This window comes from Cryptotermes secundus, unplaced genomic scaffold, assembly GCF_002891405.2.
Source record: "Cryptotermes secundus unplaced genomic scaffold, Csec_1.0 scaffold443, whole genome shotgun sequence".
Taxonomy (NCBI): Eukaryota; Metazoa; Arthropoda; class Insecta; order Blattodea; family Kalotermitidae; genus Cryptotermes; species Cryptotermes secundus.
This window is the reverse complement of record NW_019731576.1, coordinates 85717-99330: the sequence shown is the minus strand read 5'-3', so window position 1 is coordinate 99330 and position 13614 is coordinate 85717. Positions and strand designations below refer to the sequence as shown.

The 13614-nt window shown below is 38.8% G+C and overlaps 1 protein-coding gene across 3 annotated transcripts in view; it reads left to right on the top strand.

Moving 5' to 3' along the window:
- Positions 1-12915, top strand: part of LOC111867131 (thioredoxin domain-containing protein 11) — a 30173-nt gene extending 17258 nt beyond the window's left edge. For 2 of the 3 annotated variants that reach the window (XM_023856669.2, XM_023856667.2), the window contains 5 exons: positions 1542-1845; positions 3393-3629; positions 7403-7588; positions 9456-9461; positions 11921-12915. In XM_023856669.2, the coding sequence (XP_023712437.1) occupies positions 1542-1845; positions 3393-3629; positions 7403-7588; positions 9456-9461; positions 11921-12466 (1279 nt within the window). In that variant the 3' untranslated portion in view covers positions 12467-12915. Of the gene's footprint in view, positions 1-1541; positions 1846-3392; positions 3630-7402; positions 7589-9455; positions 9462-9654; positions 9661-11920 lie in introns of all 3 variants that reach the window. The other variant, XM_023856668.2, reaches the window with a different exon arrangement.
- Positions 12916-13614: the final 699 nt, after the last annotated feature.

Below are 13614 nucleotides of genomic sequence, written 5' to 3'. Positions count from 1 at the left end.
TTCTGCTAAGGAGAGTCCAGGAAGGTTACGCAGTTGAGAGCACAAGGACAAGGATGGAGCATGTCCTTGGTGAATTTTGAAGATTGAGTACAGATTAGGACAGAGAAGTAAAGATTGAAGACAAAATAACAAGAAGACTTCATAGTGATCTGAAGTGCTAGTTTCTTTCTTGAAATCTTTTGCCAGGAAACGGATAGTGAAGACTAGTGGAAATAGTCTGAGAGGATTAGTGTGGAGCGAATTGTAAATTGTGTAAATCAGTGATAGCAATGTATTGATTGTACATAGGTAAGTCAATAAGTAAGTTACAAATGGATATAGCGCTTAAATAAGAGTACTGATTTTAAAAATGCTTTTATTGTCAACGTAATCTCCCTGTACATTGAGGCACTTGTCCCATCATTTCACAAGCCCCTGAAAACCAGCAGCATAAAATTCTTTGGGCTGCTGTCAGAACCAGGCGGTGACTGGGATCACAGAGGCATACTGCTCACCGTATTCCAGCCTCAAGGACAAACCTTAAATGCTGACTCCTACTGTAACATCCTCAGGAAACTACTTAAGGCCATTCAATGGAAGTGACCAGGACTCCTCACCAAAGGCGTGTTGCTCTTGCATGACAACGCGCATCCCAATGCTGCCAACAAGACAAATGAGATGCTGCAAAATTTCAAGTGGGAAGTCCTCGAGCATCCCCCATATAGCCTTGACCTTGCTCCAAGCGACTTCGATTTGTTCGGCCCTCTTAAACATCATCTTTCAGCTGAACATTTTCCCGATGATGAAGCTGTAGAAAGGGAAATCACTGCCTGGTTCCGACAGCAGCCCGAAAAATTTTATGCTGCTGATTTTCAGGGGCTTGTGAAACGATGAGACAAGTGCCTCAATGTACAGGGAGATTACGAGTATGTTGATAAAAAAAAAACATTTTTCAAATCAGTACTCTTATTTGTTTAAGTTCTGTATCCATTTGTAACTTACTTATTGACTTACCCTCATAACTGAGAGAACGGGTGTAACTGAAGTGCTAATAAATCCAAACATCTGAACTATAACCTGTTGTTTTCATCAGACAATATCACTTCTTAAATCCATTTATGCCTCTATTGGTGTCTGAAATACTTTTGCCCAGGCTGTTTGTTTTGAATTCATTCTTTTCATCATGGAAAGTATCAGATTAACTGATATCCTCAGTAAATTCAGTTTGAGGTTCATGGAAAGTAGCAGATTAACTGATATCCTCAGTAAATTCAGTTTTAGCTTCATGGAAAGTAGTGCATTCACTCTATTAAAAATTAATTTAATGACTGTTTGGAGAAACATCCTGCCCTCCCCCAAGGTGAAATTTCACTGAAATCTGTTGAGAAGTTGAGCTGAAATGTGGATGGACAGACGTGTGATCTTCCTATTAGGTATTAATTTAATTTCCTATACACGAAGAAGATAGAAAGGATAGCATACTCTAGATATTACATCAAAGGGATGAATATTTGTTATTGTAGTTTGAATGTATTTGTTTTTTATGTTGTATATTCCCACAGTTTCCATACCTCAATGTTGACTGGAATTGGGGATGAGCGTTCGTCAGATGCTCTCCAGGAAGCAGCTTCAATTGAACGTTGCCGTCGTCTCCGTAGAGCAAAACGTATACATCATCCAGTATTTCCACATTCTGCTTACCATCGCAAGTCACCAAGACACTTCACTGGGTTAGCCTGCAACACCAATAAAACAATGTCTCTCATTGCTATGGATTCACTGCAGTTTCACCAGTTTGCAGCAGGCCTTGGTATTGACGTGTTGGCAAGGCATGATAAGACTGCCATAGTTATCTTCAATGTTGTTGTAAGTTGCACATTTGTTATAATATGTTCACAATATTTGAAACTGTTTGTATTTCAGTCTAGACCTAAATTTCACTAAGGTTCACAAACGTACGAGGCATATCCAAGAAGTGAGATACCCAAGCCTGTAATTTTTGCGTTAGTCAAGCTTTTTGTTTTTTCAGTAGGTGGTAGCACTTAGTAAGGGTGGGGATATGGCTAACATGCAACAGATGGTGCAAGAGCCAGTCAGACAGAAAGTAAGGGAATTGTTTTGCAGTTAAAGTACAATGGCAATAACACTGGAAACACGGTTGCATGAAGAAGTTTGTAGTGTCATTCAGTTTTTATGGGTTAAACATGTTTCTCCCCTTGAAATTCGCCACAGATTGCTAGAGGTGTATAATGATGGTGTAATATTGGTGTATTATATCAGAGAATGGTGCAGTGAGTTTGAATANACATGTTTCTCCCCTTGAAATTCGCCACAGATTGCTAGAGGTGTATTATATCAGAGAATGGTGCAGGGAGTTTGAATCCGGTCAAACAAACATCCAGAGTGATAACTGGACTGGTGCTTTACACTGTAACTGAAAACACTGGTGAATTGGCACACATAGGATCACATGATTTAGCAGTTTTACATTAAACATTCATTTGAATTAAGTTTATTGTGTGGTTTTTTTAGAATATAGAACAGTAAATATTTATTTAAAGCAGAGAAAAATGACAGTGACATTTACAGAATATTATAGTACATTTATGGAGAGGGAACAGTGAGTAAAACACATTTTTTGTGTGGGTTAAGTGATCACAGAATTGAAGAGAAGACATTAAAAATAACCACTTAAATAACTCATCCAAATATAGAAATAAACTGAAATTATGAGAAATGGGCATGAAATAATGTGAATAAGGAAACTGTAAGAATGAATTTTTCCAGAGATCTGAACATGAAAGAAGTTTGTGCCAAAATTGTAACATGTAGTCTCAGCAGTAAGTACATGATAAGAGAAAGCAATTATTCTGAATTTTCAGCAAGAATGAAGAACCAGGCCTTTTGAAAAATATGAGACTGGTGATGGGAATCAAGTCTGTTAAGTAAACCAGAAACAAAATGCCGAAGTCTCCGGTGGAAAAATGTAACTTCTAAGATTGAAAAGAGTATGAATGTCAAGAAGAAACTTCATACCCATGCTGATCAGTTTTGTGATACATTTCATGAATTTGTTCCTTCAGAATCCGTGGTGATCCATTGTGTCTTCAAGTTTAGGACTGAATGACAGAGGGACCAAATCCTTTTCTATACAAGTGTATTTTTCATGAAGACAGGTGCTTTCCAACTCTGTACTTTGGTAAAAGTTCTTGTTTGTATGTATTTGCTAAAAGCCATATGCCAGTGAGGGAACAGCTACTGTATTTGCCGGATTTTTCTCTGTTTGGCTTTCCATTTTGAATCCCTTGAAGACATTCAGAACAGCATTATACAGTGCCAAAAAGACTTCCAGAAAACCATTTCCAGCAATGTTTCTGAGTGTGATAGTGCTTAGACCTGTACTTATATTCTAGCAAGAAAGCAGTTACATCCTTGATACAGAGTTCAGCAAGGGAGCCATGTTGGAGTTCATCAAGAACTACACTGATGGTTTGCTGAACAGATCACTGCGGTCAAGCAGCAGTTTGTCAGGTGGTGCACTGAACCATTACCCTGAGCAAGACATGGAAGACTGCTGGCAGCAAGGTGTGGTGTGTGTCCCAGAACTCAATTCCAACAGCTTCCATCACATTGTCATGGCTCAGAATGTGGTAAGTGCTAGGAATTATTGTCTATATTAGGGCATTGTGTAGTCTGTGACACTAGTTGATCAAGTACAGAAGTAAATGTGGTAACATCCACAAATAACACATAAGAATTATGACATTATTCCAGTTATTGTTCCTAAATAGGTAGGTTCCACTATGTACTATGAAACTATGGAAGGTATGTGAACAGCAAGCTGAGACTTCACTTCCATTGTGTTTTAGGAAGAATTTCTTTCCTCACTGTAAGCCACCATTTACTGTCTCTTCTACTGGCCAGCATTTTGCAGTTATGCTGTTATCAAACCAAATTCGATTGATACGTGCAGCCTGTAGAATGAATTTGTTAACAGCTTCGAGAGAAACATTATTCTTGAAGTGATATCATTGTGTGATGAAAAGGAGATGAACAGCTATTTCATGTTTACATTGAATGGTATATCAAAGAGAGTTACAAAATTAACAGCCAAGCACGTAAATGAGTTTGTAGCTCTTGTATTTAATATTCTATACTCTAATGTAGAACATATCTATTGTATTTGTGTTACAGAATGTCTTTTCCTTTAGTAAGATAAGCATCTTTAATTAACCTATTAAGGTAGACTGTTGTTCCTGATCCTTATTTACAGGGGGTGGACAGTAATGGAAGCGCTATAGTTGATTGTAATTTGTGTTGGCTACATTGAAAGAACTTTAGTTGGCAACACTGATTGTTCTTCTGTTTGTTTAAACTCAGTAGTGCTCATGTAAGTGCGTTAGTGATTTTGTTGAGTGGCAGTCAGTGTGAAAGAATCGGAAAATGGGAGATTTGTCTGATTTTGAAAGGGGAGGGGGGTCCTCTGTGATGGTTTGGGCAGCAATATTGTGGTACAGTATCCTGATGGTTCCATTATATTCCTTCATGGCCAAATTACTGCAAGGGATGATGTGGATGGCCTGCATAGCCAGGTGCATCATGTGATCCAGACATTATTTATGAATAAGAATGCAATTATTGAAGATGACAATGCTCCCACTCACACAGCTGGAACTGTTCAGTCATGGTTTGAAGAACATGAAGCTGAATTCAGCATTTTCTGTGGCCAGCACAATCACCAGATTTGAACATCACCAAACCACTCTGGTCAGTTTCGGAGTCTAGAGTGAGGAACAGATTCCCACCTCTAACATCTCTAAAGCAACTTGAAGATGTTCTTCAAGAAGAATGATATAAAATTCCACTAGGGATTGTTCAAAACTTGAATAAGTCCATTCCAAGAAGGAATGTGGCTATATTGAAGGCAAAATGTGGGCCAGCACTATATTAATAAAGAAATGTATACAGTATCTGTAGTGTTTACAGTATTTTGCAGCTGGAATACGTTTTGGAAGAATCAGGGAATTTAGTTTATGATATCTTATGTACTGTAAAATTCTGATAATCTATGCAAATGACTGAACAAGGTTTAACTCTTTAACAACACATAAATTTTAAGATTTCAGATTGTCCATTTAACCACAAGAAACAAGGAATTCCAAGGATAGCTCATAAAACATATTTCCTATTGTGTAGAGTATTTTGTATTTAATTTATGAGTAATATTTAAATATTGATTCTGTGTCTTTAATTTGTTGAATGTAACCTCTGAGTTTTGCACTACACCTTTGTGGGACGTCAAGGCTCGAAGAAACAGCCACATAAAACTATAACAAATGTTTGTTGCTGTTAGAATGAATATTACAGACAAAGAGGAAAGCTGAGCATGCCTGATGAATGCCGGTGAAATTCCCTTTGTAGTGGGCTGGGCTATTGATGCGTGATATTGTTGTCCCTGAAAAGGGCCATTTATTGGAAGCCGGGTGCCTGCTGGATGCTGGGCGAAGCTCTCTTCCCAGCCAGCTGGCCTATGCTAGCGTGGGCGGTCTTCCTTCTGGGGCAGCTTGGTGCTTGTGAACCGACCATTGGGCAGTGAGCTTCCCAGTGGATTCAAGTTGCTGCTAGCTGGATGCTGAATGAAGTTCTTGTCACAGCAAGCTAGCCAGCGCTAGTGATGGTGAGACCGGCTCGCCTGATGAGCCCCGGCGATTGCTGGTGGATTTGGCTGCAGGTGCTGCTGCTAGTACACTCACTGTTGCATTGTTCTCTTGCTGTAAGCGTAGCTGTGACTGATGCTAGCTTGTCGGACATCCACATCTTTGTACTTTGGTCGCTAGGCGATGCACGAACCAATGGGTGTTGGAGCTGCCATGGTGAGCGCTGATTGGGTAGCACTAGCTTCATTGTGGGAGGCTCTCATGCCTTGTTTGTAATTGTTAATTTACAAACCATATTTCATATGTAATGTTTATGTTTATGATTATCTGTGTGCCAACTTTCATATGCCCAACTCCCATTGACATTAGTTATTGCCATCAAACTTAAAGCTAAATGAAATATTTTACAACAACCATGTTGTTATGTTAAATTCTGTAGAAGAAATTACATGAAAAAAATTGCATATTTTTCAAGATGTGTTACCAAAAATTATTTTAGGACCTTGAAGTAAAGTGGTACTGGTATAGCTTCCACAAGTTCATGTGTCCACCGTGTTGTTATTACTGGTTACAAGAAATTAAAAAGGATGATGTTTGGATGACCTCCAGTGGAATACGTTCATACTAGGTTTCATGAAGATGGGTCAGCAATTTCAGATGTTGAAATGGACACACTGCTGAAGAATGCTGTTCAGGCTTTATGGTGATGCTTTTTTTTTTTATCAGCTATACCTTTGTCACTAAATTTTCCATTTATTTGTGCTCTAAGATATTTTGTGTTTTTAGTCCTACATTTTCCATCACTAATCCAGATTATTATCTAATCTGGATTACCTCTTCCCCCACTTACTCTGGATTAGCAAGGTTTACTGTATCTCTGAATATTATAGTTTCCATCAACTTGTATTCCAGTAAATTTTATATATATTTTTTCTTGACGCATGAGCAAGTATTTCTCCTGTAGTACAAGACTTCCATTTGTCATCTGATTTCAGCCTTTGTCTCTGTGGATCATTAAGTGATTTGTTTCAAGCTTAATTGTACCCGAAAAATTGTTCCCAAGAAGTTCACCAAACACATCACAATCTGTTGGACTATCACCCAGTTTTCTTGACATAGTAACACAGTCCATAGATTGCAAAACTCTTAATGATTTCCATACTGTTTCTCTCTGCCTTCCACATCCACTTAACCTCTGACTCCTCTGTACTATCATTGTCTTCTAAATCTGTCACTTTTCCATTGCTACTGACACCACTAGAATTGTGAAATTTTTGTTTCTCACCACAGTGATTATGAAGCTTCCTGTTTTCTGGTATATGAGGCATGTTAGTTTGGTAGATAGCCATGTCATGGAGGAGTATGTTCAGAATAGAAGAAAATTCTTCTGCATTGAGCATACAAAGGACAACTGCTATACAGAACTACTGCATGTATTTGATCAGGTCTCTAAATACATCATAAAAATTTAGTTATGATCAGATTACATTGCATCAAATGGTACAATAATTAATGAATTGGAAAGGCTGTGGAAGGAAGCAGTATTAGCCAGATCTGTGGTGCTTGTACTATTGTGACATTTACCAGGTGGGATAAAAAGCTGTGGAAAAGCTCAGTTGATAGAGAAGGTCTCTGTGTTGAGACTTGAACCAAAGCCTTCTTGGATGTGAGGTAGGAGAGCTAGCCACTCAAAACCACAGTGTCTGATAACAAGATTCCATACATATACATGTAGAACCATTTAATCTTTTTCTGCTTTGTTCCAGTCAGTGGTACTCTTATACCATTCTCCGTACTGTACATTCTGCCATCGTGTGTCCCACATCTACCTCACAGTAGCAAGATACTTTCGTACAGTCCAGCACCTCACATTCACGCGCATCGATGGTGAAAGCAATGACTTACCATGGGAGTTCACTATGCACCATTATCCTACAATTCTGTTTTCGCCGNGGGGGGGGGGTAAAGCTATCACTGTAAGATGCCGTGGAGGCCCATCATATTGTGAAATATCGAGGCTTCCACATTTTCTAGACAAGTAACTCACAGACGGCAGTGAGGTTGTCAGCCTTGTGCACTGGCTGCCCTTTACCCCTAGGAAGATCCCTGGCACTCATTCCTGTTAGAGGCTGAGTCTTCTCCAGGGTTGAAAGGATTAGGTCAAATAAGAAATCCAATGACATCGGGAATCAGACTCGTCATCTTCTGGCTTGTAGCATAGTGCCTCAACCAACCACACTACTGTCTGACCTTGTGAAAAGAATTATATTCTTCTCTTAGGTTAACTCCATAAATAAATGAAAGAAAGGAGAAGTATCATTATCATTAGCTGCTGATCATATACATGGCATTCATCAGCTACTGGAGAAAAAATGGGAGTACAATGGGACATGCATCAGCTGTATATACATTTCAAGAAAGCCCATTACAACATTCTCATTTATTTGGTTTACCCATGAAGTTAACAGTGTTAATTAATTAAACATGCCTATAATAAGTCTATATAGGCAAACACTTTCTTTTTCTATTCAGAATGTCCCAGAAGAAGGAGATACTTTGTTGCCATTGTTTTTCAACTTTACTTTAGAATGTGACATAGGTAGGTCCCAAAAATATAAGGATGGATTGGAGTTTAGTTGGATGCATCAGCTTCTAATCTGTGCTCATAATATTAAATAATGTGTGAGAACATAGGTACCTAAATAAAAACATATATGCTCTATTAGATGCTAGTAAGGAGATTAGCCTAGACCTAAATGCAGACATACTGTGTATATCCATGTTTTATCATCATTATGCCAAAAAAGAAATAGCCAATAAACCCTTCAAAAATATGACAAACTCGAATGATTGGAAACTACAATATCAAATCTCATTTTCCACCAAAAAAATGAAGCTGAAATATACAAAACAGTAACTCAACTACATTGGATGGACAAAAATATGGAAACACCCAACAAAAAACCCATTACCATGACTGATGTGGTGTAGGACAACCTCTGGCTTGCAGAACTGCTTGCAGTCTCCTTGGAATGGATAAATAGAGGTCCTGTATGATTGGAAGGGAATCTTGTACCATTCTTCCTGAAAAACATGGTAAGTTCTGTTATCGATGATGGAGGTGGATAGTGCGCACGCAGATTGCTCTCCAAAACGGACCACAAAGGCTCAATAATATTGATATTTAGCGATTGTGGGGGCCATGGCAGACATGACACTTCATCTTCGTTCTCAGAAAACCTGTCCTGGACGATGTGAGCTATGTGAACACAGGCATTGTTGGCTTGGTAAATGGCATCACCATTAGGGAACAAAGTTTGCACCTTGAGATGGACCTGGTCGCCCAAAATGGTCACATAGTCGTTGACAGTGACATGACCTTGCAGGGTAATGATGGGTCCGACAGAATACCACAATATGGCTGCCCATTCCATGATCAAACCCCTGCCATGTTTCACTCTTGGCAGCAAACAATCTGGATCATAAGCTTGGGATGGCGTTCTCCAGACATAAACTCAGCCAGAAGTCGGAAACAGCATGAAGGTGGACTCATCCGACCAAATGACCGTCTTCCATTGCTCCATAGTTCAGGTTTTATGACTTTGGCACCACACTGTCCTCTTAGTGGCATTTTGATCACTGATGAGTGGCTTTGGAATTGCAGCTCGTCCAGAAATACCCTGCTTGTGGAGTTCCCTTCTTACTGTTTTGGTGCTGACAGGGTTTGTGAGCATGACACTCAGTTCAGCAGTCACTTTTGAAGCTGTAGTCTTCTTATTTTTCATCACAATCCTGCACAATGTTCATCTGTCTCACTCAGCACACATTTCTGTCCACACTGGTGTTTATCAGATGCAGTTTTTTCAGTCCTCCTGTATGCGGTCATAATCTTGGATACTGTGCCTCGCAAAACACCAAAAACCTCTGCTACCTTGTTTAGGGAAGCACCCACCATATGGGCGCCAACAATTTGCCCGCGTTCGAATTCTGTTAGCTCTGATGTGATGCACAAAAAATTGCACAGAACACTGTCTCGACAACAAATGAAGCTTGCAGTGTATTGCGGAGGTTGTACAGGTAGTGGTGTTGGGCAGATATGACAGCGTGACCTACAAACGTCACTAAAATAAACACTTCAATTCAGGCACATATTTCACGAGGTGTTTTCATATTTTTGTCCATCCCCTGTAGTATTTGTATCAAGATGTGAACTGCAGTCCCTAATTCCAAGAAAAGAACCTAGATTGTGGGTAAGGCCATGCCATAGCTCAAGCGGTTAGTCACTGGCTTCCCACTGTGACAGCCCAGGTTTGATCCCGGGTCTGGGCAAGTAGGATTTGTGATGGACAAAGTGGCGATAAGTCGGGTTTTCTCCGAGTACTTCGGTTTCCTCCGTCAATCTTCATTCCACCAAATTCTCCATCATCATAATCACCCAGGGCAGGCTACAATAGGCCAGTCAGTGGCCTCCATGCCTAGTGGACCCAGTTGGACTCCACCCCCCACTAAGCGAATTTTAGATTATGGGTATTTGAGAACAGGATGTTGAGAATGTGTGGACATAAGAGAAATTATGTAAAAGTGGCTGGAGAAAGTGCTACAGTGGATGGCTCCATAATATATGCTATTCACCAGTTAATATTGGAGGTACTAAGTCAAGGAGAATGAAATAGGTTGGGGTGTGTAGCATCTATGGGAGAGATTAGAAAGATACATATAAACAATTTTAGTCAGAAAATTTGAAGGCAGGTGACCACTTGTGAGGCCTAATTATAGGTGTGTGGATGGTGTGAAAGTTATCTAAAAGAAATAGGACATAAGGTATAAAGTGGATTAATCAGGCTCAGAAAAGGAACAAGTGAAAGGCTGTTGTGAAAGTGGTCATGAACGTCCAGGTTCAAAAGGAGACGAGGAATTTCCTTGTCAGCTAAATAAGCATTGGCATCTCAAGAAAATCTCTGTGTCATAGAGTTAGCATTAGTTCATAAATATTCTTAAAACCCCCTTTGTTTCACTTCTGATAACACTATGACCTTTCAGGTTATCTGTGCTCTTGCAGTTGGTGTGAATGAAAGATTGAGCACTTAGCAAAGCAAAGAATGGTAGACACTGAGAGAACAATTTAACAGAGTTCTTTCCCCTTTCCCCACAGTGAATTTCACCATTGCAGTGATGGTACCATATTGTGGCATCTTGAACTTTTCATCTGGATAATTCATAATGATGATGGCATATTGTGTAATATAGATTTGATGTTATCATGACAATGACTATGAAAATGACTATCCCCTAAGACTGATGCCATGTAGTGTATAGGTCATTACCAGTGTTTTAGAGGAATCTGCTGCCTCCATCTCCATGACCAGTATCCTTTATGCTGTTGTTCTTGCCCTTGATAATTCACCTAGGACCTTAGTTCCTCTGCTGTCTGTCCCTATATTTCTACCATTTTCCCCATGCTCAGCTTTCCATTTTACCCTGAAGAATGAGACTTCAGATTTTTCCAGAGCACTGGTAACAGTCTGCCACACTATATGGCATTAACATCCATAAAGACAATAATCTTTATCTTATGTTATATTCCTGTTATTTTATCTGAAAGCTTTTATAGCAGTGTATTTTAAAGTGGGTCTCAACGAAAAAGGTTGTAAAGATGCACATAATTGAATTGGCTCAGAATAGGTTGTAGTGACAGATTCTAAACGGTTCTGACGATGGCATATAACACTCAGGATTTCTGAGTTTTTGAACTTAGTCCATTTGCCTGCTATTCTAAAGACAAAAGAACACAGCATTTTAGAAGCTGGATCTGTTTCCATCTTCAGGTGGTGAGTTGGATACACCTGCTCTGTTGGGTCTCTTAGAAAGAGCTAACCACAATCACTGGACAATGCTTGGATGGTCCAGTGATTGAGGTTAGCTCTTTCCAAGGGACCCAACAGAGTAGGTGTATCCAACCCACCACCTGAGGATGGAAACAGACCCAGTTTCAGATGTTTTGTGTCTTTTTGGAATACTGAACAATGGGCAAGTCCAAAAACCCCAGCAATTCTGAATGTAATGACAGACTTTTATGAACATTGTAATGCATCTTGTGGTTTCACAATGAAGTTCTTTGGTTACTTGAATGACTGTGTGAGAAGGATTTAATGTTACAGGTAATGAAATTTACTAAGTGCTCCATTTTTCTCTGACATCAATATTTTTTATGCTAACAGAACTTTTTCTTTGCTTCTGATTAGAGAAAATAAGATTAACATACTAAAGTTCCTCTTTGTTTCTACAGGAAATCAGAGAGCCGTGTTTTTCCACGACATCATCCAATAACGGTTACAAATTTGGTAAACTTTGTGTTGGCAAATCTTGAGCTAGAAGAAAGAAGTTTATGGGGAATGATAGGCTTGTGTGCTGGCTGGGGCAAGCAGCAGGATGCTGAATCAGCAAGAGACTGCATTGCTCGTGTGCGACGTGAGAGTCTGACTGCTATTTCCAACAGTCTAAAGCAATACAAGTCAATAAAAATGAGATGGCATGTCTTAAAGCTTTCATCTTCACTGGACCCTTTTCAACTACGTCTGTATCATACTGCAGCTCACAGACAGTTGAAACACAATGTATATAGACTCCAACACCTGAAGGAAGTTAATCTCATTCTGGGCTCAGTAGATAGGCTTCAAGAAGACAGCATTGAATACATTGCTATACAAGAAGTTTATGAAAGGTATCAGGAGAGTCTTAGAAAATTATACTTCTATGAATTGTCAGATGTGCTGGTTCCTCCTATGAGAAGATCTGTATCAGATATCATGTCTACTAGAGATGAATTGTGATGAATATTTTTTTAATATTCCTGTTGCTCATGCAGGCAATAAAACATTAGTGCAAGCCTTGGCAATTTAATATATATTTTAGACCTACCATCATTATTATAATGTGTTCTGTGATTCAATAATATATCCAAAGTGCTTCAAGAAATTTTATATATTTTACATCTGATATTTGTCAGTATATGGCACGAAGTATGCTAATCTGTAATGTCAGAGATTGTCTTTTGTAAAGTCTTGTTAACGTGTGATCTGTGAGAAGAAATTCCTTCAAGGCAAATGCATCACTGAGTTGAACAAGTACAGTATAGACCTCTGAACCATCTTCATGAAGCAATTTTTTTAGTGTCATACTAAATTTGATTTAATGGAACTTACATGTGCCATGTGTAAAAAAAATCAGTGTGTTTGCAAAGGCATAACTGTTCTTAAAGATTACATACTAATGAGCAGGGCCCAGATTTTGATGACATGTCATCTTTTTTCCTTGTATCCTATTCGAAGCCCGTAAATATATAAATCCTGGAGATCAGCTGCTGGTTAGAGAAATGTAACCTTTATAGGTCATTTTTTGTCATTTTTCGTCAATTTTTTGGCTTGGGGATAATTTCTCGGCAAACTCTTGGACTTTTAAGGGTATTTTTTCCATTTTAGCCATGTTAGGGAATTTTTCTTCATATGTTTTCAGAAATGTGAATAAGATGCAAGTAAAGTGTTCTTTCTCTTTCTCCTGCCTCTACAAAGGCAGCCTGCAGCTGCACCCCACATACCTGCTACTTCAGTTTGCAATAATAAGTTGTAATAATGTCCCGTCCTTTCTGTTCACTTTGTGGAAAGTGCTGACATATTTCACAAAACATTTTAAACTGGCAGCATGTTGACTGCCATCTATTGCAACTTTGAATGAGGTGGTACTTAAATATTGGAATATATACCGTATATGTACATTTGGTAAGCGTTCCAACGTGGTACAAAAAATCATATTAAAACATTTAGCTTCAAATTCAATCGTATATTGCTTAATTTTCAACATAAAAATGAGGACGAAGTTAAAAGAGTAATGTTGAGTTCACAGTGTTAATAAAGATTAAAAATACATTTTGAAACAATTAGTAGATTTTCCATGACATGAGACACTTTTAGGTTGTTTTTTA